General features: G+C 38.1%; 1 protein-coding gene and 1 long non-coding RNA gene across 2 annotated transcripts in view; one reads left to right on the top strand and one right to left on the bottom strand.

Moving 5' to 3' along the window:
- FAM227B (family with sequence similarity 227 member B) overlaps positions 1 to 26,716 on the top strand; it is a 521,377-nt gene that overhangs the window by 488,169 nt on the left and 6,492 nt on the right. The window contains exon 17 of the mRNA XM_038009969.2: positions 25,212 to 25,289. Within this exon, the coding sequence (XP_037865897.2) occupies positions 25,212 to 25,289 (78 nt within the window). The remainder of the gene's footprint in view (positions 1 to 25,211; positions 25,290 to 26,716) is intronic.
- Positions 11,212 to 26,438, bottom strand: LOC140710462 (uncharacterized). Its single transcript, XR_012091490.1, has 3 exons — positions 17,783 to 26,438; positions 17,449 to 17,659; positions 11,212 to 17,118 (listed from the first exon to the last, which is right to left on the bottom strand). It is a non-coding gene; the product is annotated as an uncharacterized lncRNA (long non-coding RNA).

The raw sequence follows: 26,716 nt of genomic DNA, 5'->3' as shown, positions 1-26,716 counted from the left end.
TGGACCCCTTCCATACACCACATACAAAAATCAACTTAAGATGGATTAAAGACTTAAATGTAAAACCTAAACCTATAAAAAACTCTGGAAGATAACCTAGGACATTCTGAACATGGGAAATGGCAAAGATTTCATGATAAAGATGCCAAAAGCAACTGCAAGAAAAACAAAAATTGACAAATGAAATCTAATTGAAGACCTTCTGCACAGCAAAAGGTTTACTCTGTAAACAGACAACCTACAGAATGGGTAGAAATATTTGCAAACTATGCATGTAACAAAGATCCAATGTCCAGAATCTGTAAGTGTATTAGTCTGTTCTCATGCTGCTATAAAGAACTACCTGAAACTGGGTAATTTATGAAGAAAAGAGGTTTAACTGACTCACAGTTCTGCAGGTTTGACAGGAAGCATGACTGGGGAGCCTCAGGAAACTTACAGTCATGGCACAAGGTGAAGGGGAAGCAAGAACCTTCTTCACATGGTGGTAGGAGAGTGAAGGGGGAAGTGCCATACACTTTTAAACTAGCGTATCTCATGAGAACTTTCACTATCATGAGAACAGCAGGAGGGAAATCCACCCCCATGATCCAATCACCTCCCACCAGAACCCTCCCCCAACACATGGGGATTACGATTCAACATGAGATTTGGGTGGGGACACAGAACCAAACTATGTCAATAAGGAACTTAAATCAACAAGCACAAAACAAACAACCCTATTAAGAAGTGGGCAAAAGACATGAATGAACACATTTCAAAAGAAGACATACACGTACCCACAAGCATATAAAAACATGCTGAACATCACTAATAATTAGAGAAATGCAAATCAAAGTCACGATGAGGTACCATCTCAGACCAGTTAGAATGGTTACTATGGAAAAATCAAAAAGCAACAGATCCTGGAGAGGTTGCAGAGAAAAGGAATGCTTATACACTGCTGGTGGGAATGTAAATTAGTTCAACCATTGTGGAAAGCAGTTTAGCAATTTCTCAAAGAACTCAAAGCAGAATTACCATTCAACTCAGCAATACTGTTATAGAGTACATACCCAAAGGAATATAAATCATTCTACCAGGAAGATACATTTACGCATATGCTCCTTGCAACACTATTCACAATAGCAAAGACAAGGAATCAACCTAGATGCCCATCAACAGGACTAGGTAAAGAAAACGTGGTACATATACACTGAGGAATACTGTGCAGCTATAAACTAACAAGATCATGTCCTTTGCAGCAATATGGATGGAGCTGGAGGCCATTAACCTAAGTGAACTAATGCAGGAACAGAAAACCAAAACCACATGTTCTCACTAATAAGTGGGAGCTAAACATTGAGTACATGTGGACACAAAGCAGGGAACAACAGACACCAGGACCTACTTGAGGGTGGAGGAAAGGAGGAGGGTGAGGATCAAAAAACTGCCTACTGAGTATTATGCTTCTTACCCCGGTGGTGAAATAATCTATACATCAAATCCTTGTAACATCAATTTACCTAGGTAACAAACGTGCACGTGTACCCCTGAACCTAAAATAAAAGTTAAAAAAATAATTTTACACCATAGGCAATACTTTTTACTTTGTTTGTAAATTAATTTTTTAATTGACAAATTATAATTGTATATATTTGTGGGGTAAAAAGTGATGTTATGATGTATGTATACATTGTAGAATGACGGAATCAAGCTAATTAACATATTCATCACCTTAAATACTTATCATTTATCCCTCCTAACTAAAATTTTGTCCTCTTTAACCAAAACCTTCGCATTCTGCAACCCCACAGGTAATATTTCTATTGATAAGGAGTGATTTGCCTAAATCACAAGAGGGAGGATGACATTATTGTCAATGTGTAAGGATTCACATGTAAACATTGAGTAGATTGGAGGTATGTATGGAGAGGACTGGAGGGAGTCAATGAAATTTCACATCACAGGAGTGCTTATGTCTTCTGACATGATTTTAAATGTATATTTATAAAGTAATAAACTTGATTACTAGTTAATGTACACTAATTCATTAGCAGAACATTTAAATATAATTTTTGAATGATCTTTTGAGTTTTATTAAAAACTCGATCACTTAATATTTGAATTATGAGTAAAACAGAAGAAAAACTTTGATGTCTAGCTAGGATTTAGAGCTGAATGCATGGTGTATCTTTAAACTGCAGAATATTGGATAAAATATATTTAGAACTCTTAATTCTCCCTTTATACTTTGTCTATATTTTTATAAGCCACCTCAAGCCCTTTAGGTGTTGAGACTAAGCTAACCAAAGAATACCCAAAATTTTAATAACTTTTTAACATGCGAAATGAAAATTATTTAAAAAATTGAAAACTCAGAGCCAAAATGTTGGTGTAGTCTGCATGGGTCTTGTTAAAAAGAAAAGTGTATAAGCCATATCTGTATTTGTAACATGAGTTTTAAACATTCACATTTTGTTGCAGTTTATAAAAATCTGAACTCAGTGTAGTGTCATAATGAGTATATTGTTACTATAAACACATGCTTCCACTATCACACATGCATACGCAGACTTTTTAAACATGTAAATAGTGTCCAGGAATGATTTGTTTAAACTCAACAATTGAAAATAATGTGGGATATATCAGCACTTACCCTAGCATAAAAATAAAAGCTATGCAAAGAAATAATCTGTTGTGAATTATCTGTGATGTGGGAGAAGAAAATTGTCAACAGTGAAAAAAAGAACTCTGAGACTCCAGAAGCGTCACCAGCTCTGTATTCTTTTTACCATTATTTATATAATGATTTCCAATAATCTTCATCACATGAACACACATATTTTTCCCATTAACCAATATGTGAATAACAACTTGTAAGTTGTTACCAAAGTGACTATCAATTGTATTTTTCATTTCAAGTCAATGACTACTTAATTAATATATGGCAAGAACCTGGTAATGCAATCACATTTTTAAAAGGATAAATTAGCTGAAATGCAAATATCTGAAAAAAACATCAAATCCAGAACCCTCCCATCTAGTTATTTTTTCCAATATATACAAGGTAAAATATCTTTTTCCCCTCAGTCCTTCTAAAATACTCTGGGTGAAGTGAATAGGACAGCCTATACTGCAAGAAAGTTTGTTCCGTTATTTATGAGATTTTACAAAAGAAAAAACCCTTATTTTCCATTTTCCTTCAACTTCAAAAATTGGGTGTGAATGTCATAAAATTATCCGTTAATGAGATTTTTCAGATAATAGAAAGCACATGTTAGTTAACTTGATGAAAAATGAGATCTTTAAAAAATACATTTTTGTTCAAAACATACAGGCCTAAAAATCCTGTGGCAACACAGAGATAAAAGACTCCCTCTGCCAAAATATGATGGAGAATTGATACTTCCTCTAATTGTCTGAAAAGAGGAAAAATGGAGACACGGTGTGATCCCAAACAGAAAGGAAGAAGAAAGATGAGGATCAGAGAGGAAACATAAAACCTTTGATTGCACTGAAGAGGACTCTTCAGCAGTATAGGAAAATAATTTACTCTAATTTGAGCCCAAATTTGAGCCTCTTCTCCATTCATATTAAGCAGATGAATTGGACTAAATAAATGTCAAGTCCCTATGATTTTGTTGGAGGAATTTGACTTCCCACACTATCAGTGGCTGAATTGGCAACTATTTCCATTTTTCGCTGAAATGATGACATCCTCATTTTGTCAGCTCACCATAGAACCAAGTTCTTCTGAAGCTGCACTAAGAAAAAGAATACTTAGATACTGTTTTTGCCATTGTCTGCTGTTGACTCCCCTAAAAGACTACCAGAATAACTTGTTGACCAAGCAAAGCTAAGTTGAATACACTGATTGCAGTAAGACAGAACACCAATATAACAGAGCTTTAGGAATGTCTCAAAACCAAGAAATTCCAGGAGGATATTTATGGGGTTTTAAGACCTGAGGTAGGTGATTTTGAGGCAGGCTTTGCAAGATAGGGAACGGCACTTGGGATTCGGTAGAGGTTATGATATTATAATTTTGGATTGGAGGGACCAGTGGAGCAAAGGTCTTCAAGTGAACTGTGATGAGCAAGCTATTTTAGTTTGTTCGCAGTCTTATCTTCAGGGAAAAGGATGTTCTGGAGCAAGCAAGTAAGTTATTTTTGCTTACTCTTAATATTGTTAAACATAGAGACAAAAAATTATGCATAACACAGGAACAGGAAAATAAATACGGTAGATGCTCTGAAGCCTAGATAAAGAAAAATAAAAGACATTCTTCAGCTGCTGGGTTGGGACAATACTGAAGGCAGAAGATCCTTGGCTACCAATACCCTACAAGCATTTCCTCAGCTGATGATAGTGGACTTACTTAAGGTGAGTCCTATGGCAGATTATATTTTTCAAGAGGCCATAACAATATTGCCCTTCCCAAATGCTCCTGTTACATGTGACCTCACCAATTCTTCCATCAAGAGATAGCACCAATGTCCACTGCCCTTGAATTTGGACAGTCTTTTGTCATTTCCTCAACCATTAGAGTGTGACTTCGTAACTTCGAGACAAGGTGATAAATGGCTTTACAGCTTCTGCCTGTTTCACTCTTGCCCTTGGGATGCTTGGTCTTGGAACTAGCTGCTGTATTAGTAAGAAGTTCAGACCATATGGAGAGTCCATGTTCCGGTTAGCAGTCACAGCTGAGGATGAGCCACAGCAAGTATCAGCCCAAGACACATAAATGAGGAAATCTTTGAGATGACTCCAGTCCCAGCCAACAACTGACCTCAACTACATGATAGACTCCATCTTAGAATAGCCTAGCTGAGCCCAGTCAACACCTGGAACTACAGAGGTAATAATACAAATCAGAGTTGTTTTACACCCCTAAGTTTGAGGTTGTTTGTTATATAGCGGTAGACAACTAGACCATATTCCTTTCCCAAGCTAGCCCACATCCACTGATTAAGGTGAAATATAAAGATATGGCCCTTTGGCCCCAATTCAGAACAATTCTGAAGGGTCATCTGAGCTTCAGACCCACTATAGGGTCAGCTGAGACATCCATTGGAACTGTTATCACAGTTCAACTTTTCTGTCTGCCCGATGTTACTTTATTCCCTTGAAACCACAGGTGGTGATTCCAAGAGCACTCAAATAAGCGTCCTACACGCTGATCTCTGTCTCTAGGTCCACTTTCCGGAAAACCCAACTTGGGACAGTATGTGTGTTAGTTTCAGTTCTCACCACCACAGAGAAAACAATCCATTGATTGCTCACTACTTTTCTTCTAGATCTCCAGTAGTCGATTAGATGGAAGCAGATTTTAAAAAACTATATGGGAATTACATGTTTTAGAAAAAAATCAACATTATCCTATGGTAAGATCTCATTTGCTGTCATGACTTAGAGTTGCATGCTCTAGAGTTTGGACGGAATTGGCCATATCTTCTTTCCGTATCATCCGGGAAAGACTTTAACATGATCTAAAAGGAGTGGCTAAGTACTGAATTAAACTAACAATTCCATAGCTAGTAGTCATTTTTGCATTGTGTGGAAGACATTTAAAACTCTAAATATTTTATTTATATAGAACCAGTGTATAATCACACACTGTACCTATGCAGTTCTTATTTCTCTACTACATGAATTCAAATAATTGCAAACAAGGCTAACAAAAATAAATGATCTACACAATGGGTAATTTCTATAGGAGAGAATGAGAAAAATTCATTGATTATAGAGATCAAACCACAGCATATGGTTGAGTAGGTTATGCACTGGCCAGTGTGGTCCCTCTAAGAACTGTGTAGCATGTATGTGCTTAGCGGTACATGGTGGCCTTAATAACATGCTTTTAAGGGGGAATGTGATGCACACAGAGAAACCTGTTCCATGCAGTGGATTAGGATGAGCCTATCAGTAGTCTCTCCTTTGTACTTACTCACTCCCATTTATCCCTACTGTTGGCCCAGCTCACTTTGTCTTTGGCTTACATATCTCAGAGAGCACTGTTAGGAAAGGAAAAGTCATATTCACCCTGGAGCAAATCAGAGAGAAGCTTCCTGAGTGTTAGGGATTATAAAAGGCAAATGGTGCAGGAAGACCCACCAAAGTAAAAAATTAGATTATGGAAAAAGACAAATCACAGTACCCTCATAGGGGTTCTGAATCTGTTGTTTTAAGAGATGAACGATTTGTTCTTACTTTTAAGCTCAGTTTTGTGGAACTAGCCCATAAAAGACAGTTTAAACTATTTGCTTTCCCCCACTATTCTTATAACCTTGGTAGCATCTCCAAGTAAAAACTTAACAGTGTTTAATAGATCGAGAATTAGTATGTGATACAGTCAATGATACTTTTACAACATTACCCAAAATGCAATATATATTATTTAGAGGAAAATATAGAGATATAAGTATGCGCACACAGGTATTTATGATGTTTGTCATCATTCTAGACCTGCACTGTCCGGTAGGGTAGCCACTAGCCATGTGTGGTTATTTAAATTAATAAAATTAAGTATAAGTGCTCATCAACCATATGTGACTATTGGACAATGCAAACGTCAAACATTTCCATCGTCACAGAAAGTACTATGAACAACACTGCCTTGAATAAGAAGAAAAGTTTGATTTACTCTATAGAACTTGATATGCCACCTAGGGATATCAGACAGCCAACACACACAGAACTGTATTTTACTTTGTCACGTGCAGCCTTCTAATTTTAGAAGTTTAGGGGCTTAAGAGTTTACATATTACCTTATTCATCCATCCAACAAAGTTACCAACAAAGTTACTTTCCCATCTAAATTCTTAAATTCTCCCTCTCATTTTGTTTTGGTGAGATTTTTTTTTCCCCTTTCATTCTAGTTTTGGGTTATTCTGTGTTTTGTTTTGTTTTGTTTGTCGTTTTTGCTTACAGAAAAATACTTTCAGCAACATGCAGCATTTTGATCCATACACATGGTTTCAACCCATAGAAAAAAGCTAGTCACTGTCTGTATAAGCCCAGAGGTCACTAGAGGTCAATGACTATTAGTAACCTACCTCTGTCTAAAAGTCTGTGATTGCCTTTTTACAGTTAGAATATTTCTGATCAGTGAATCTCTGCTTAATTCCCATTGATGCTACCATATATCAAATACCTAAAATAACCTAATAACTCCTCTACTTGGCCCCCAGGGATTCCATAAAAGAACCAATTTCAGATTTTTAAAAATGCATTTAAAACTTAAGTAATAGAGTATAAGCATAAAAATATTGGGAAGGCATAGTAAAATAAAGGATATACCAAGTATTTAAATTTTGCTCTTAGAAAAGAGAAAGACATTTTATTTTATTTTTAGATGGCTTACACTTGAAGCTATTCTAAACTTTGATGAGTAAATTGATAGTTTATTCCTTTTATAAACTCTGCCAGTTAAGAGGGGAGATTGAGTTTTAAAATGAAAATGAAAATAATAATTTTATAAGAACTTGATGAACAAAGGGATTTTGTTTCACATGAATGAGTATGAGTATTGTAAGTATTGTCAGCCACCTTGAGCCAGAGACAATTTTAAAAATGTAATATCTGGCTATTTTTTCTTACAACTCAGTTTAAGTTCTGGTTAGGGATTTTATTTTAATAAAATACACAAGATACAGACTACAAATCACCAACTTGTTATTAACACTAACCAGTGAATTAAATCAAAGACTTAAGTTGCTTTAGGTAATCAGGTTCCAGGGAGTGAGTTACATCATTTTTTAAAGCACAATTTGGGCTTTAGATTATAAACATGACTCAACAGAAAAATAAGGGGGGAAATATGAATTCTCATTCTGGAGAGTTAGTAATAGCTTGGTTTGTTCAATTTAAGAGAAATGTGGTAAAGCCACATTTGTATCAAATAAGAGAAGAAAACTTCATTTTCAAATAGTTTAAATGATTATCAAAGGCTGGGGTAAAAACCCTCTTGCCATAAATATTGTTGGTCAATAACATCAGGTGGAAAAGCCAAACCTTTTGAATGCTTGGAATTTAGGACTCAAAAGCAATACCTCAAGTAAATATTGATCAGATGATAATTCTGTGTTCTCCCAACCTACTCTTCTCTTAGGAGGTGGACAGGCAAAGGAGAAAGTAAACAAAACCTACTCTATTACCATGCATTCACCCCACAAAAATCACTTCCAACCTCTGTGAGGTGCTCTAAAATTTCAGAAAGTAGAAACCTATATTCTAGTTTAGAGCTAAAGTCCTGTTTATTGAAGGAAAAATGAAATTGGCTCCTTTTTGTGGTTGCCTCACATGTATCTGTTTTCTGTTTTTTTAGTGATATATCAAATTTCAAAGTGGGAGTTCCAGAAATTCTATCTTTATATGAAGGACTTGTATATTCAATTAAGTTTCAAGCAGAGAGCTAAGGAACTTGTCTTGAACATGTATTTGTAAAGCAAACCCAAAGTTTGTATATTTATTTGGAATAGCTTTGTGGAGGGTAGAGGGGTTGAATGAAGCAACTCTTGGAGCTGTCTCTGTTAAAGGACATAAATTATGAAAATGCTGGAATTTCTATAAATCAACAACTTGTTTATCTAGCCTTACCGGGGAGTGAACTGTGGCCCATAATTAAATTTTCCAGATAACTAAAGCTGATCATTTGAAGCACTAAAACTTTTTATGTTAACCCTTTTTTTTTTTTTTTTTTTTTGAGACAGAGTTTCGCTCTTATCACCCAGGCTGGAGTGCAATGGCGCAATCTCAGCTCACTGCAGCCTCTGCCTCCCAGGTTCAAGTGATTCTCCTGCCTCAGCCTCCCAAGTAGCTGGCACTACAGGCACCTGCCACCGTGCCCAGCTAATTTCTATATTTTTAGTAGAGACAGGGTTTCACCATGTTGGCCAGGCTGGTCTTGAACTCCTGACCTCAGGTGATCCACCCACCTCAGCATCCCAAAGTGTTGGGATTACCGGCGTGAGCAACCATGCCTAGCCAATATTATCCATTTTAATGGAAGTTTTCATTGAAGGTTATCAATACTTCTCTGACTTCTTAAACAATACAGCAAAAACTAATTAATTTTGTGATAATAACTAAGCTTCTCAGGATGAAATCTGTAACTCAACTGCACCTAGATACTAATAAGAATACTTATTCAGTAGGCAAAGAACAGTAAACATTTGCTGTTTGTTTTACCAAATAGCTGTTACATACCAGCACTGGTACTAGTACAAGGGTGCTAAGCAATCCAATAGCAAAGACAGAAGTAGGGTCATCAGTAATCTGTCCTATGCATAGAATGCTATAGTAGAATGAAGAAGCACCTTCATCCACTTTTAAACAACCCTGCACTAAAAGCACAGATCACTAAGCTATTACAGTCTTTATTCCTAAATTTTATAGTTCTTCTGTCTCCTATTTCAACACTGTTGTCACTTCTCATTATTACTAATTTCTTAACAGCAAAACACTATGTCTCTACTTCTTTTTATGTCTCGATGCCTAATAAAATCCTGGCAATTTTGTTGAATTATTTTACTTGAACAAGTGTTAATGTTTTCAATTGCCCTGTTCCCTTAATTTCCTGAGTATACTACAAAACTGCTGCTAATGATGTATTAAATAGTGAAACTTACTAGAATTGCAATCCTATTTTACATATAATTATAGGCCATTTAGAATCTGGGTAAGATTCCAACAATGTTATTTCCTATAGAATAAGTCACGTGCTTATAAACTTAAAATAATTCTTTTTGATACATGGATGTTGGGTAAACTACGAATCTAACATTAAAATATTTTACATATAGGCAAAGGTAAACATTAAACAGAATATAACTGCCTTAAGATCAGATTAGGCCACATGCCAATAAGCTTATTTCAATAATTTAGTTTTTAGGATTAAAAACTAAGTGAATTTTAGTGTATAAAGTAGGAGATTCTGGCCACAGCTTTCTGCCTAGCTTCCTTTTACTTGTTATACAATTAGCATTATGTATATAATGGGCATTTCACCTTAAGCCTGAGATGCTCAGAAACAACTCTGAGAATACTCCAAAGACTATCTCTAGGGCATACAGGGTAGACAGCAAAGCCTCCTGAAGCTTCATTCTGTTATCACTGAGGTCCAGGTCTGTTCTGCCCATGCACAGTGAATCAATCACTGTGACATGGGTTTTGCAAAAGAGAAAAAATTTATTGGCAAAGCTGCCAAGCAAGGAGGCAGGAGAACAGCTCTCACATCCACTTCCCCTAAAATAAGGCTGAGGGATATTTCTGGGTTAGGGAAATGGGGTGGCCTAAGGTGTGGGGAAAGGTGATTGACGATGGGGAAAATGAAGTAACAGGTTCATTCTGTGCAAGCATAGTCAGGATTCATAGCATTTTGTAGGATATATGTATAGAAAATCGTGTTAGCACAACCTGAGGGTAAAGTTTTTGGCCCTCCAAGGTCAAAAGGCCACTTGTTGCGCACTTGCACAGTCCCAGCTCAAGGGTTGGTGGTCTCAACCAGTTTGAATTGGACAGGAGCTGGCCCAAGTTTCCGAAAAGCAACAGAAGTGTTGTTTTAGTGAACTATGAATGTTATCTATTAAGTAGCCAGTAAAGGTTAAGTTTTGCATTCAGCCGCATGGCTTTCAGCTTTATGGAAAAAGGAAAAGAAAAATAAAATAACAAAAAGCAAGTGACCAAAAGCAAGCAGGGCAGGCAGACCTGATCAAATTAACCTCTTGGTTTCAATTCTAGGACAATACTTTTGGCAAATAAGTACGAAATTTGTCACTGGGCCACTTTTCCTGAGTCTCTCACAGGCACTCAGTCTCTCAAAGGCAAGGTACTTTACTTCTAGAAGCTTCCATTTCTTCATTTCTAACATAATTAAATTTGATCCTACAATTTCTAAGACCCCTTGGTTTCTCCAATATTCTGTGATTATAAAGGCAGATGAAAGACCCCAGAGTCTTGAGTTGACAAGGTCTTAGTTTGTTACATCCCAAGCACTGTTGTGAAGTCCCGGAAAAGGGCTATGTTATTTGTCCCCAAATGAATCTTCCGTTCAGTGGCTAACCATGTAGTAATGCATGGGAATATAGAGTATGAGGCCAATTCAGGTGGTGGAATTGAAAAACATGTTGCCACATTCATCCCCAAGGAGTAGAATATAACCATTATTCATAATTTATAGGGTCTAAGTATTCTCTTTTTTCTAATTGGGAAAAAAGTATGGTTTTAAATGTCTAAAAAGAATAAAAGTTAAGATATTCATCAACACACATCAACAGATATCAACTGAAAACCATCACCACTGAGTTGTACAAGAAAATGTTAAGATTTCCGTGAACACCAACATCATACAGCCCAGAACTTCATTATACAGCACAGATGTACACCCGTGACCAAATTTTACAATTAGAATGAGTTTATAAGGAACATATGTCTACCCAGTTCATTTCAATAAAGTCATATGTTCAAAATTAACACTTTATAAGAAATAAAATGGTCGGGCGCGGTGGCTCACGCCTGTAATCCCAGCACTTTGGGAGGCCGAGGCGGGCGGATCACGAGGTCAGGAGATCAAGACCATCCTGACTAACACGGTAAAAGCCCGTCTCTACGAAAAATACAAAAAATTAGCTGGGCGTGGTGGCGGGCGCCTATAGTCCCAGTTACTCAGGAGGCTGAGGCAGGAGAATGGCATGAACCCGGGAGGAGGAGCTTGCAGTGAGTGGAGATCGTGCCACTGCACTCCAGCCTGGGCGACAGAGCGAGACTCCGTCTCAAAAAAAAAAGAAAACATAATTCTTGGTTTCAATACCAATAGTTTATAATAAATGTACAAGTCAAAGAAAATCCAAAATTTGTTCAAAGTGACAAATATATCACCTCCCTCACAAATAATCATGGAAGCGATACTCAAGAGAACACAATAACTTTGTAGAAAAATAAAATCTTTGACATTCTAACAGGCACCTGAGGAAGAAATTAAATAGTAGCAGGTAATAGCTGTATGCAAATAAGTTTAAGCAGCTCAACACCATTTATACTTTAGAAAAAGAGTATCACTGGTTGTATTAATCATTCTCCAAGAAGAATGATATTCAATTTTCTGCAACTTTTACTCAGAAAAGATTTTAGACATTCAATCACTTGATGTAGCAGGAGGGAGTAAGGCGGGCATTGAAAGTAACTTGATACCTTCAAGTTTCAGTCATTTCAGGAAGATTGCTGAACCTTTTATTTGAAGGCTGCCAGACTCCTTCACAGTCTGTGACAGCCAAAGTGAGGAAAAACGATAAAGATGGAAACCTGGCACGACGGAGATTGCAGGCTTCTTGTTTATGTAATGAATAGGACCACCACCTCTATTTTCAATCATGTGTATCACTCCAAGTCCTAGCTAAGCAAGACCAGGGCTATCTTTCCTTTGAATTCAGAGGGATTTCAGATAAAAGAATTACAGTCCTTCTTTGCTAGGCCCTTGTGGGGAAAGTATCATATTGGAACACACAATTGGGGATGAGAGGAGAAACTGGTGATTTCACATAAAGAAACACAACAAAGTTTGTACCATGCTATATTATCAGGGAAATAGAGCACCTTAGGTATGTACACTCAGTGTAACCTTTTGCAAACATTAAAATAGTTATTATAAAACTTGAATGCATAAAGAAATCATGGTAGTATGTTGGGTAAAGAAAGCAACCATACCGTTATAACAATATTGTAAAATATGTATTTGTATGTAACAGATGGAAAGACATAGAAAAATGAAAATAATTTTTTTTTTTTGGAGAATGGGATTATGGTAATTTTCTTTTGATTACATTAATGCCTTTATAATATTCTTTGTACAATCATATTTTTAAGTCATGCTGAAACATTCAATATGAGATTTCATAAGGTTTAGTTCTTCCCTGCTTCAATTATTTAAAATGAGGCTTCCACTACTTTCCTTTTAGATTTGAGGACTAATGTGTTAATATTGAATGTTTATTAAATGATAAAAAATAGTACTATGCAGAATGAAATCTCAAAGCCAAAATTTGAAAGTAACCTGGATTCAGCCTAAGGATATTTTATTTTTAAATAATACCATGCAGAATTGATTCACATCAGGAAAACTGTAGTTCATATGGACACCTATTCCAGCAATGTCATTTAGGAAATTCCTGAATACAGGGTAATTTGTGTAGTGTGATCAGATCTCATGGATATCATGTGATGCCTGAAGACAATGCTATCTTTCAGACTGTAGGTTGCCAGAACAATAAGTTGAAAGCAGGAAATTCCAGTGGATAAACTGGCCATTCAGTTAGTTACTGTTTGAATATACATACATCACTATTACATTTCTCTTCTGGAGTAAAGTGAGTTGCCCTCAGGAACACAATGGAAACAAATCTTATCCCAAAATGAGGCCTTAACTGGGTAGAAACTTCCTAGGATGGCCTATGCCAGGCAACAAATAAAATTGTACTGAGTAGAGCTATTTTCATGTAAGTGAAAATACAGTCACTCTTTCATCTTGCTCAACAGCCTTAACCACAGGCACTGGAGTGTGTTGAAAGTCAACACAAAGAAACTCTTAAATCAATTCAGGAAATGAAGTAAGAGATACACATCTTAGGAAATCAATCAGAGCTTCTGGAATTGAAAAACTCAATTAAAATTTTCAAAACACAGTTGAAAGTTTTATCAATCGACTGTGCCAAGCAGAAGAAAAAAATTCAGAGCTTAAAGACCAGTCTTTTAAAATAACCAAATCTGACAAAAAATTAAAAAAAAAACAAGAATTAAGAAAAATGAACAAAATCTTTGAGAAATACAGGATTATGTAAAGTGACCAAACCTATAAATTACTGGCATTCCTGAGAGAGGAGAAAAAGTATACAACACAGAAAACATATTTGAAGGAATAATTCAAAAAGTGTCTCTAGTCTTGTTATCTTGTTAGAGATGTAGACAACCAGATTCAAGAAATCCAGAGAACACCTGTGAGATACTATACAAAATGAACATCACGAAAGCACATACTCACCAGACTTTCCAAAGTCAGTGCTAAAGAAAAAATCTTAAAAATCTTAAAAGCGGATAGAGAAAAAAGCCAGATTTTGTAAAAAGGGAACACCTTCAGACTATAGCAGACTTCTCAGCAGAAACTTATAAGCCAGGAGAGATTGGGGGCCTAATTTCAGAATTCTTAAAGAAAAGAAATTCCAACCAAGAATTTCATATTCCACCAAACTAAGCTTCATAAGCAAAGGAGAAATAAAATCTTTTCTAGATAAGCAAGCACTAAGGGAATTCATTGCCACTAGACCTGTCTCATAAGAGATCTTTAAGGGAATTCTAAAAGAGAAAACAAAAGAAGGATACCTTCTACCACAGAAACACCCTTGAGTATATAGACCACAGATACTATAAACCAATGACACAGTAGAAACTACAAAGCAGCCAGCTAACAACTTCACAATAGCACCAAAGCCTCACATATTAATTATTACCTTGAATACAAACAGTCTAAATGCTCCATTGAAAAGGCACAGAGTTGCAAGTTGGATAAAAGAACAAGATCAGTCCATCTGCTGTCTTCAAGAGACCCTTTTTACATGTAACAACACCCACCCATAGGCTCACATTAAAGGATTGGAGAAAGTTCTGTCACACAAAAGGAAAACAAAAAAGAGCAGGAGTCACTATTCTTATACCAGATAAAACAGACTTTAAACCAACAACAGTCAAAAAAAGACAAAGGGTATTACATAATGATGAAGGGTTCAATTCAACAAGGAGACTTAACTATCCTAAATATAAATTCACACAACATTGGAGCACCCAGATTCATAAAACAACTACTTTTAGACATTCCAAAAGAAATAGCCACACAATAATGGGGTGGGGGAACTTCAACACCCTACTGACAATCTAAGGCAGATCATCCAGGCAGAACCCAACAAAAAAACTCAGGACATGATTCAGACACTTAACCAATAGGACATAAGAGATACCTACAAAATACTTCACCCATCCACCACAGAATATACATTGCTATCACCTGCACACAGAACATACTCTAATATCAACCACAAGCTCGGCCATAAAGCAAGTTTTGATAAATTCAAAAAAACCAAACTCTTACCAACTATATTCTTGAAATAGAAATAGGTGTCAATACCAAAAAGATTTCCCAAGACCACACAATTGAATGAAAATCAAACAAATTGTCCCTGCATGACTTTGGGGTAAGCAATGAAATTAAGGCAGAAAGGAAAAAAATATTTAAAAGAAATGAAAACAGAACCACAACATACCGAAATTTTTGGGATGCAGCAAAAACCACATTAAGACAAAAGTTTATAGCATTAATGCTTACCTCAAAAAGTTAGAAAGATCTCAGCCAGACACAGGGGCTCAAACATGTAATACCAGTACTTAGGGAGGTTGAGGTGAGCAAATCACTTGAGTTCAAGAGTTTGAAACCCGCCTGGGCAACATGATGAAATTCCATCTCTACTAAAAACACAAAAGATAGCCAGGCATGGTGGCGCACATCCTATGCTCATGGGGTGGAAGAATCAATACTGTTAAACTTGCCATACTACCCAAAGCAATTTACAGATTCCATGCTATTTCTATCCAATTACCAATGTAATTTTTCACAGAATTAGAAAAAACTATTTTAAAATTCACATAAAACCAAAAAAGCCCAAATAGAAAAAAAAAAAAAAAAAAAAAAAAAAAAAAAAAAAAAAAATCCTAAGCAAAAAGAACAAAGCTGGAGACATCACATTACCCAACTTCAAACTATACTATAAGACTACAGTAATCCAAACAGCATGATACTGGTACAAGAACAGCCACAAAGACTGATGGAACAGAATAGAGAACTCAGAAATAAAGTCACACACCAACAACTATGTGATCTCCAAAAAAGTCAACAAAAATAAGCAATGGGGAAAGGACTCCCTACTCAATAAATGGTACTGGGATAGCTGGCCAGCCATCTGCCAAAGATTGGAACTGGACCCTTTCCTTTCATCATATACAAAAATTAACTCAAAATGGATTAAATATTTAAATGTAAGACTTCATACTATAAGAATCCCAGAAGAAAACCTAGAAAACACCATTCTGTACATTGGCATAGAGAAATAATCTGTGACTAAGTCCTCGAAAGCAAATGCAACAAAAACAAAAATTGACAAGTGGGACCTAATTAAAGAGCTTCTGCACAGTAAGATAAAACATCAACGTAGTCAATAAACAATCTACAGAATGGGAGAAAATATTCACAAACTATGCATGCAACAAAGGTCTTATATCCAGAATCTAAAAGGAACCTAAAGAACTGAACAAACAAATAATAAATAGCCCCATTAAAAAGTGGGCAAGGATTTTGCTGGCACGATGACCAAATAGGAACAGCCTGGTCTGCAGCTTCTAGCGAGATTGACCAGAAGGCAGGTGATTTCTGTATTTCCAACTGAGGTACCTGGTTCATCTCATTGGCACCGGTTGGACAGTAAGTGCAGCCCAAGGAGTGCGAGGCAAAGCAGGGTGGGGCATTACCCCACCCAGGAAGCGCAAGGGGTTCGGGGAACTCCCTCTCCCACCCAAGGGAAGCCATTAGGGACTGTACCGTGTACTCCAGCCCAGATACTGCGCTTTTCTCATAGTCTTTGCAACCTGCAAACCAGGAGATTCCCTCCGGTGCCCACACCACCAGGGCCCTGGGTTTCCAGCACAAAACTGGGCGACTGTTTGGACAGACACCAAGCTAGCCACAGGAGTTTTCTTTCATACCCCAGTGGCACCTGGAACACCAGTGAGACAGAACCATTCACTCCCCTGGAAAGGGGGCTGAAGCCACCAAGCCAAGTGGTCTGGCTCTGGAGGTCCCGCCCCCACGGAGCCCAGCAAGTTAAGATCCACTGGCTTGAAATTCTTGTACCAGCACAACAGTCTGGGACCCTCAAGCTTGGTGCCGGGAGGGGCGTCCACCATTGCTGAGACTTGAGTAGGCAGTTTTATTCTCACAGTGTAAACAAAGCCTCCGGGAAGTTCGAACTGGATGGAGCCCACTGCAGCTCAGCAAGACTGCCGCTGCCTCTCTAGATTCCTTCCTCTATGGGCAGGGCATTTCTGAAAAAAAAGCACCAGCCTCAGTCAGGGACTTATAGATAAAACCCTCACCTACCTGGGACAGAGCACCTGGGGGAAGGGGCGGTTGTGGGCCAGAGGAGAGGAGAGATGTGGCCAGAGGAGATATGGTGGTAGAACTCCCTGGGCAGCTCCCTGCTCTCCCTGCTCAGAGCTTTTGCTGTAGGACTCGTGCTGCCCTTGCCTTTATCCTTCAGGCCACTGTGCCCGGATGTGGGTGCTGCTAGTGCCCCTGTTCGCCATTGAAGAAACAGAGGCACAGAGAGGTTAGGGGAAGGAGAGGTTAGCTTCAGCAGATGTAAACGTCCATACCTGGCAGCTCTGAAGAAAGCAGCGGATCTCCCAGCACAGCATTAGAGCTCTGATAAGGGACAGACTGCCTCCTCAAGTGGGTCCCTGAACCCCGTGCATCCTGACTTGAGAGGCACCTCCCAGTAGGGGCCAACAGACACCTCCTACAGATGTATCTTCCTTTTCTTAGCACCACATTCTTCCTTCTTCTCAGCACCACATTGCACTTATTCTAAAATTAACCACATATTGGAAGTAAAACTCTCCTCAGCAAATGCAAAAGAATGGTAATCATAACAAACAGTCTCTCCAACCACAGTGCAATCAAATCAGAACTCAGGATTAAGAAACTCACCAGAGCCGGCTGGCATCTGGCAGGTGCCCCTCTGGGACAAAGCTTCCAGAGGAAGGAACAGGCAGCAATCTTTACTGTTGTGCAGCCTCTGCCAGTGATACCCAGGCAAACAGGGTCTGGGGCAGACCTCCAGCAAACTCCAGCAGACCTGCAGCAGAGGGACCTGATTGTTAGAAGGAAAACTAACAAACAGAAAGGAATAATATCAACATCAACACAAAGGATGTCCACTCAGAGACCCCATCCAAAGGTCACCAACTTCAAAGACCAAAGGTAGATAAATTCATGAAGATGAGGAGAAACCAGTGCAAAAAGATTGAAAATTCCAAAAACCAGAACACCTCTTCTCTGCCAAAGACTCACAGCTCCTTGCCAGCAAGGGAACAAAACTGGACAGAGAATAAGTTTGATAAACTGACAGAAGTGGGCTTCAGAAGGTGGGTAATAACAAACTCCTGTGAGCTAAAGGAGTATGTTCTGATCCAATGCAAGCAAGCTAAGAACCTTGAAAAAAGGTTAGATGAATTGCTAACTAGAATAACGAGTTTAGAGAAGAACATAAATGACCTGATGGAGCTGAAAAACACACCACGAGAACTTCGTGAAACATACACAAGTATCAATAGCCGAATTGATCAAGCGGAAGAAAGGATATCAGAGACTGAAGATCAACTCAGTGAAATAAAGCAAGAAGACAAGATTAGAGAAAAAAGAGTGAAAAGAAATGAACAAAGCCTCCAACAAATATGGGACTATGTGAAAAGACCAAACATTTGATTGGTATACCTGAAAGTGACAGAGTGAATGGAACCAAGTTGGAAAACACTCTTCAGGATATTATCCAGGAGAACATACCCAGCCTAGCCACAGGCCAACATTCAAATTCAGGAAATACAGAGAATGCCACAAAGATATTCCTCGAGAATAGCAACCCCAAGACACATAATTCTCAGATCACCAAGGTTGAAATGAAGGAAAAGATGTTAAGGGCAGCCAGAGAGAAAGGTCAGGTTACTCACAAAGGGAAGCCCATCAGACTAACAGCAGATCTCTCGGCAGAAACCCTACTAGCCAGAAGAGATTGGCGGCCAATATTCAACATTTTTAAAGAAAAGAATATTCAACCCAGAATTTCATATCCAGCCAAACTAAGCTTCATAAGTGAAGGAGAAATAAAATCCTTTACAGACAAGGAAAGGCCGAGAGATTTTGTCACCATCAGGCCTGCCCCACAAGAGCTCCTGAAGGAAGCACTAAACATGGAAAGGAATAACCGGTACCAGCCACTGCAGAAATATGCCAAATTGTAAAGACCATCAATGCTATGAAGAAACTACATCAATTAATGGGCAAAACAAGCAGATAGAATCATAATGGCAGGATCAAATTCACACATAACAATATTAACCTTAAATGTAAATGGACTAAATACCCCAATTAAAAGACACAGACTGTCAAACTGGATAAAGAGTCAAGACCCATCAGTGTGCTGTATTTAGGAGACCCATCTCTTGTGCAAAGACACACATAGGCTCAAAATAAAGGGATGGAGGAATATTTACCAAGCAAATGGAAAGCAAAAAAAAAGCAGGGGTTGCAATCCTAGTCTCTCATAAAACAGACTTTAAACCAACAAAGATCAAGAGAGACAAAGAAGGGCATTACGTAATAGTAAAGGGATCAGTGCAACAAGAAGAGCTAACTATCCTAAATACATATGCACCCAATACAGGAGGACCCATATTCATAAAGCAAGTTCTTAGAGACCTACAAAAAGACTTAGACTCCCACAAAATAATAGTGGGAGACTTTAACACCCCACTGTCAATATTAGATCAACAAGTCAAAAAATTAACAAGGATATCCAGGACTTGAACTCAGCTCTGGACCAAGCAGACCTAATAGACATCTACAGAACCCTCCACCCCAAATCAACAGAATATACATTCTTCCTTCTTCTCAGCACCACATCGCACTTATTCTAAAATTGACCATATAATTGGAAATAAAACACTCTTCATCAAATGCAAAAGAATGGTAATCATAACAGTCTGTCAGACCACAGTGCAATCAAATCAGAACTCAGGATTAAGAAACTCACTCAAAACTGCACAACTACATGGAAACTGCTCAACTACATGGAAACAGGAACAACCTGCTCCTGAATGACTACTGGGTAAATAACGAAATGAAGGCAGCAATAAAGATGTTCTTTGAAACCAATAAGAACAAAGACGCAACGTACCAGAATCTCTGGGACATATTTAAAGCAGTGTGTAGAGGGAAATGTATAGCACTAAATGCCCACAAGAGAAAGCAGGAAAGATCTAAAATTGACACCCTAACATCACAATTGAAAGAACTAGAGAAGCAAGAGCAAACAACTTCAAAAGCTAGCAGAAGGCAAGAAATAACTAAGATCAGAGCAGAACTGAAAAAGAGACACGAAAACCCTTCAAAAAATCCATGATTCTAGGAGCTGGTTTTTTAAAAAGATAAAAAAAATAGATAGACCACTAGCCAGACTAGAAGAAAAAAAAGAGAAGAATCAAATAGATGCAATAAAAAATGGTAAAGGGGATATCACCACTGATCCCACAGAAATACAAGCTACCATCAGAGAATACTATAAACATCTCTACACAAATCAACTGGAAAATCTAGAAGAAATGGATAAATTATTGGACACATACACCCTCTCAAGACTAAACCAGGAAGAAGTTGAATCCCTAAATAGAGCAATAACAAGTTCTGAAGTTGAGGCAGCAATTAATAGCCTACCAGCCAAAAAAATCCAGGACCAGATGGATTCACAGCTGAATTCTACCAGAGGTACAAAGAGGAGCTGGTACCATTTCTCCTGAAACTATTCCAAACAATAGAAAAAGAGGGAATCCTCCCTAACTCATTTTATGAGGCCAGCATCATCCTGATACCAAAACCTGGCAGTGATACAACAAAAAAAGAAAATTTCAGGCCATTATCCCTGATGAACATCAATGCAAAAATCCTCAATAAAATACTGGCAAACAGAATCCAGCAGCACATCAAAAAGCTTATCCACCGTGATCAAGTCGGCTTCATCCTTGGGATGCAAGCCTGGTTCAACATACACAAATCAATAAACATAATCCATCACATAAACAGAACCAACGACAAAAACCACATGATTATCTCAATAGATGCAGAAAAGGCCTTTGAAAAAATTCAACAGCCCTTCATGCTAAAAACTCTCAATAAACTAGGCATTGATGGAACGTATCTCAAAATAATAAGAGCTATTTATGACAAGCCCACAGCTAATATCATACTGAATGGGCAAAAATTGGAAGCATTCCCTTGGAAAACCAGCACAAGATAAGGATGCCCTCTCTCACCACTCCTATTCAACATAGTATTGGAAGTTCTGTCCAGGGCAACCAGGCAAGAGAAACAAATAAAGGGTATTCAATTAGGAAATGAGGAAATCAAATTGTCTCTGTTTGCAGATGACAAGACTGTATATTTAGAAAACACCATCATCTCAGCCCAAAATCTCCTCAAGTTAATAAGCAACTTCAGCAAAGTCTCAGGATACAAAATCAATGTGCAAAAATTACAAGCATTTCTATACACCAATAACAGACAAACAGCCAAATCATGAGTGAACTCCCATTCACAATTGCTACAAAGGGAATAAAATATCTAAGAATCCAACTTACAAGGGATGTGAAGGACCTCTTCAAGGAGAACTACAAACCACTGCTCAGTGAAATAAAAGATGACACAAACAAATGGAAAAACTTTCCGTGCTTATGGATAGGAAGAATCAATATCATGAAAATGCCCATACTGCCCAAAGTAATTTATAGATTCAGTGCTATCCCCATCAAGCTACCCTTTACTTTCTTCACATAATCAGAATAAAATGACTTTAAATTTCATATGGAACCTAAAAAGAGCCCACATAGCCAAGACAATCTTAAGCAAAAAGAACAAATCTGGAGGCATCACACTACCTGACTTCAAACTATACTACAAGGCTACAGTAACCAAAACAGCATGACATTGGTACCAAAACAAATATATAGACCAATGGAACAGAACAGAGGCCTAAGAAATAATGCCACGCATCTACAACCATATGATCTTTGACAAATCTGATAAAACAAGCAATGGGAAAGGAGTCCCTATTTAATAAATGGTGTTGGGAAAACTGGCTAGCTATATGCAGAAAGCTGAAACTGGATCCCTTCCTTACACCTTATATAAAAATTAACTCAAGATGGATTAAAGACTTAAATGTAAGACCTAAAACCATAGGCAATACCATTCAGGACATAGGCATGGAAGACTTCATGACTAAAACACCAAAAGCAATGGCAATGAAAGCCAAAATTGACAAATGGGATCTAATTAAACTAAAGAGCTTCTGCACAGCAAAAGAAACTGTTAGCAGAGTGAACAGGCAACCTACAGAATGGGAGATTTTTGCAATCTATCCATCTGACAAAGGGCTAATATCCATAATCCATAAGGAACTTAAACAAATTTACAAGAAGAAAACAGCCCCATGAAAAAGTGGGCAAAAGATAAGAACAGACACTTCTCAAAAGAAGACATTTATGCAGCCAACAAACATATGAAAAAAAGCTCATTATCACTGGTCATTAGAGAAATGCAAATCAAAACTACAATGAGATACCATCTCACGCCAGTTAGAATAGTGATCATCAAAAAGTCAGGAAACAACAGATGCTGGAAAGGATGTGGAGAAATAGGAACACTTTTACACTGTTGGTGGGAGTGTAAATTAGTTCGACCATTATGGAAGACAATGTGGCAATTCCTCAAGGATCTAGAACTAGAAATGCCATTTGACCCAGCAATCCCATTACTGGGTCTATACCCAAAGGATTCTAAATCATTCTACTATAAAGACACATGCACACATATGTTTATTGCAGTACTGTTCACAATAGCAAAGACTTGGCACCAACTCAAATGCCCATCAATGATTGATTGGATAAAGAAAATGTGGCACATATATGCCATGGAATACTATGCAGCCATAAAAAGGATGAGTTCATGTTTTTTGCAGGGACATGGATGAAGCTGGAAACCATCATTCTCAGCAAACTAACACAAGAACAGAAAAACCAAACACCACATGTTCTCACTCATAAGTGGGAGGTGAACAATGAGAACACATGGACACAGGCAGAGGAACATCACACACCAGGGCCTGTCGGGGGAGTGGGGCTATAGGAGAGATAGCATTAGGAGAAATACCTAATGTAGGTGATGGGTTGATGGGTGCAGCAAACTACCATGACACGTGTATACCTATGTAGCAAACCTATATGTTCTGCACATGTATCCCAGAACTTAAATACTAAAAAAAAAAAAAAAAAAAGAAAAGTGGGCAAATGATATGAACAGACACTTTTCAAACAAAGACATGCAAGTGTCCAACAAACATATGCAAAAATGCTTAGCATCACTCATCGCCAGAGAAATGCAAATGAAAACCACAATGAGATATCATCTTACTCCAGTCAGGATGACTATTATTAAAAAGTCAAAAAACAACAGATGCTGATGGGCTGCAGAGAAAAGGAATGCTTATACATTGTTTGTGGGAATGTAAATTAGTTCAGGCACTGTCAAAAGTAGTTGGAGATTTCTCAAAGAACTTAAAACAGAACTACCATTCAACCCAGCAGTCCCATTACTTAGTATATACTCAAAAGAAAAATAAATTATTCTACCAAAAAGACACATGTACTCATATATTCATTGCAGCACTATTCACAATAGCAAAGACATGGAATCAACGTAGATCCCCACCAACAGCAGACTGGATAAAGAAAATGTCATACATATACACCGTGGAATTCTACATGTTCATAAATAAAGGACGAACTCATTTCCTTTGCAGCAACATGAATGCAGATGGAGGCCATTATCCTAAGTAAATAACACAGGAGCAGAAAACCAATTACCACATGTTCTCACTATAAGTGGGAGCTAAATATTGGGTACTCATGGACATAAAGGTGTCAACAGTAGACACTGCATACTATAAGAGAAGGGAAGGGAGGGGAGCAAGTGTTGAAAAACTATCGTGTTCTATGCGCACTACCTGGGTGACAGGATCATTCGTACCCCAAACCTCAACATCATGAAATATACCCATGCACCAAACCTGCACATGTACCTCCTGAATCTAAAAGTTGAAACTATTTTTTAAAAAGTACTTACCAAGCGAAAAATAAATTATTCAAATAAATAAATAAAATACTTAGTGAGAGATAAATAAAATGAGCATCAGCAACAGCCTTGAAACAGAAAATAAAGTTTTTTTAAAAATGGGCAAACTACATTCAGAGAAAGAGGTAATACTGAAGTTTCACAATGGAAGCGGGGCTGTAAGAGGACAGTTCATCCCCTATATCTTAGTGATGGCAGAGGTTTAAGAGCTCCTAGTGTTAACACTGAGGCTAAGGTCTTCATTTAACACAAGCAGAGGAGCTTGTCTCCTTGCTCATATTGGCCAATACTGGTCAATTGCCACTTCAAAAGGGAAGTGGCTGCTTTGCCAGATCAGGCATGGGTTAAGGCCAAGGTTAGGACATATCCACAGGCTGTACCAGAAAAAGACAGAACAGAGGAACCCAGCTTCTTTAGCAGCATACTTGGACATTCTGATTACCACCTTTCTTCTGGACAGAGAGCAGAAACCAGGCTAAGGCAGCCACACATGCTGCCAGTTACCCCCAAAGCCTCTTAGAAGTAAAGAGTCTTTAAGGTTCTCAGTATATGTGAAAATGAAAGCTGGGTGTTGTGGCTCATGCCTGTAATCCCAATACTTTGGGAGGCCAAGGCAGGAGGATTGCTTGAGCCCAGGAGTTTGAAGTTCAAGACCAGTCTGGGCAAGAGAGCAGATCCCGTCTACAAGTACTTAGGAAGCTGAGGCAGGAGGATTCCTTTGAGCCCAGGAGTTTGAGGCCACAGTGAACTATGATCATGCTACCACACTCCTGCCTGGGTGACAAAGCAAGACCTGTCTCAAAAATAAATAAATAAGAAAAAAATGAATTTTGGTACATTTTTAATATTTTGGTGATTTTTAGTATTTACATTTAACAAGTTGCTGCTTTTAAAACAAAGACACACAAAAGGTAAGGTAATTACAGGATTTATGAAACTATTAAATCATAGTGCCCTGTGGTTGCTATGGTTGAGATAATGGGACAAGTTTAAAGTGGTGTTGCCTTCTTTCAGTCCTCTGGGTGTAACTCCAGACATAATATTCATGTTTATACTTGAGACTCTTCATTACTGAAAAGTTAAGGTCACACAGTCCCCTTGGTCCCTCTGTGAAGGGTACTATTTACTTCCCAAATGTTCCTAATTGAAAATCATTCCTTAATAATAAGCCTAGCACACTACCTGCTCCAACATACCGTGATGTTATAAAGGAGGCAAAAAGACAATTTGCAAGGAATCGAAAGGATTTTAGGATGTAAGTTGATGCTATACTATTGTTAAATATAATACTTTTTTTAGAGCTGGAAACAGAGAAATCATCTAAACTAAGTTCCTTATGTTAATCATGAGAGTCATGTCTGAGCATCTTACAGACTCAGAGATTCTTTTCAGGTAAGTGTCAAGGGTGTATGTTGTAACCATGGAACCATGGCAAGTGAGAGGGACAGAAGAAAGGAAAGAAGCTTTGCTTGGTGTGACTGGAGGGGTGCACATCGTCCATTGACAAAGATAAGCCCTGGAAGACTAGCAGAAAGGTTCCCTGCAGTAGAAGGTATTCCCTGGAGCTGGGGTGGCAGCTGAGCTGGTGTCAAGCAAGGAAATCAAGACAGCAAAGTCCTTCCTGAAATGTTTTCTTGGGGGAACATTTTCAGTTATTTGTACTTAATTTAAATAATTGCTTGTGGTCAGTCATGGTAATCTTATGTGCTAGGAAGCTAGGAATGGGTTAATGAGAGAATATCCATCAATTTTTACAAGAACAAATTGGCAGGGTCCAGTTCTTCTGTCCATGCTATCAAGGTTACTGCCTTGAGATGTCATTGCCTTTAGGGGGAGAAAAGATGATCCTCCCTTTTGGGTGCCTCCTGCCGTCCAAGGAGCACCTCCAAGAGAGGTAAATGGAGGACCACCAGTTATGTCCTATCCAGTGGGCAGATCTAAAAGCCTGCACCCCCATTTTCCAAGGGTCCCCATTCCCCTCTCTCCCACCCACCCACCCACAGACACATGTGTACATCCACACACATACCCCTTAGACTTCCTGTGCTTAGTGGGAAAAACAGGGATGGACACTTTTCTAGAGGGTCCCCGTGGTAGCAGAAGGTGGAGTCCAGCTGTCCTCAGGCGTGGTGGGTGATACCGTCGGCACAAGTTTGTAAGAGGGAATGTGTTGAGGGATTCTTTACACTAAATAGTGCATAGGGAGGGAATGAATTGGTTTGTCGAGGGCTTTTATTAACACGTGTGTATCAGTAAATTGCTAATTTATTCTTTTCCAATTAGTAATGCCTGCATTATTTTAAAATTTAACTTCAAATTTTGACTTTATAGGGAAAAGCTCAGAATTAATGAAGAAATAAAACTTCTAAAATGGCGGCAGGAAAGAATTGACCAGGAGCTTGATAGGTTTGTCTCTTATTCAATTGGTAGTGCTTAAGATCATCTTTAATTGAAGAGATGTTACATAAAACCACAAAACTGCAAAAAAAGTTTTCTAGTTAACAGTTAATCTGGAGTAACATTTTAACTTGCTTTAATCACAAGATAATCTACTCTGATAATTTAATTAATCGCTAAACATTATCATCATCTACTTTTTCCTCTCCAGCCATAGGACTTAAGCTCAAGTCCTTTTCAAAATAAACCGATAAGCGTGCCCCATCCTATGAAAGTTGTAAACTA

This window comes from Chlorocebus sabaeus, chromosome 26 (assembly GCF_047675955.1).
Source record: "Chlorocebus sabaeus isolate Y175 chromosome 26, mChlSab1.0.hap1, whole genome shotgun sequence".
In the NCBI taxonomy this organism is placed as follows: Eukaryota; Metazoa; Chordata; class Mammalia; order Primates; family Cercopithecidae; genus Chlorocebus; species Chlorocebus sabaeus.
This window is presented reverse-complemented; position numbering and strand designations above follow the sequence as displayed.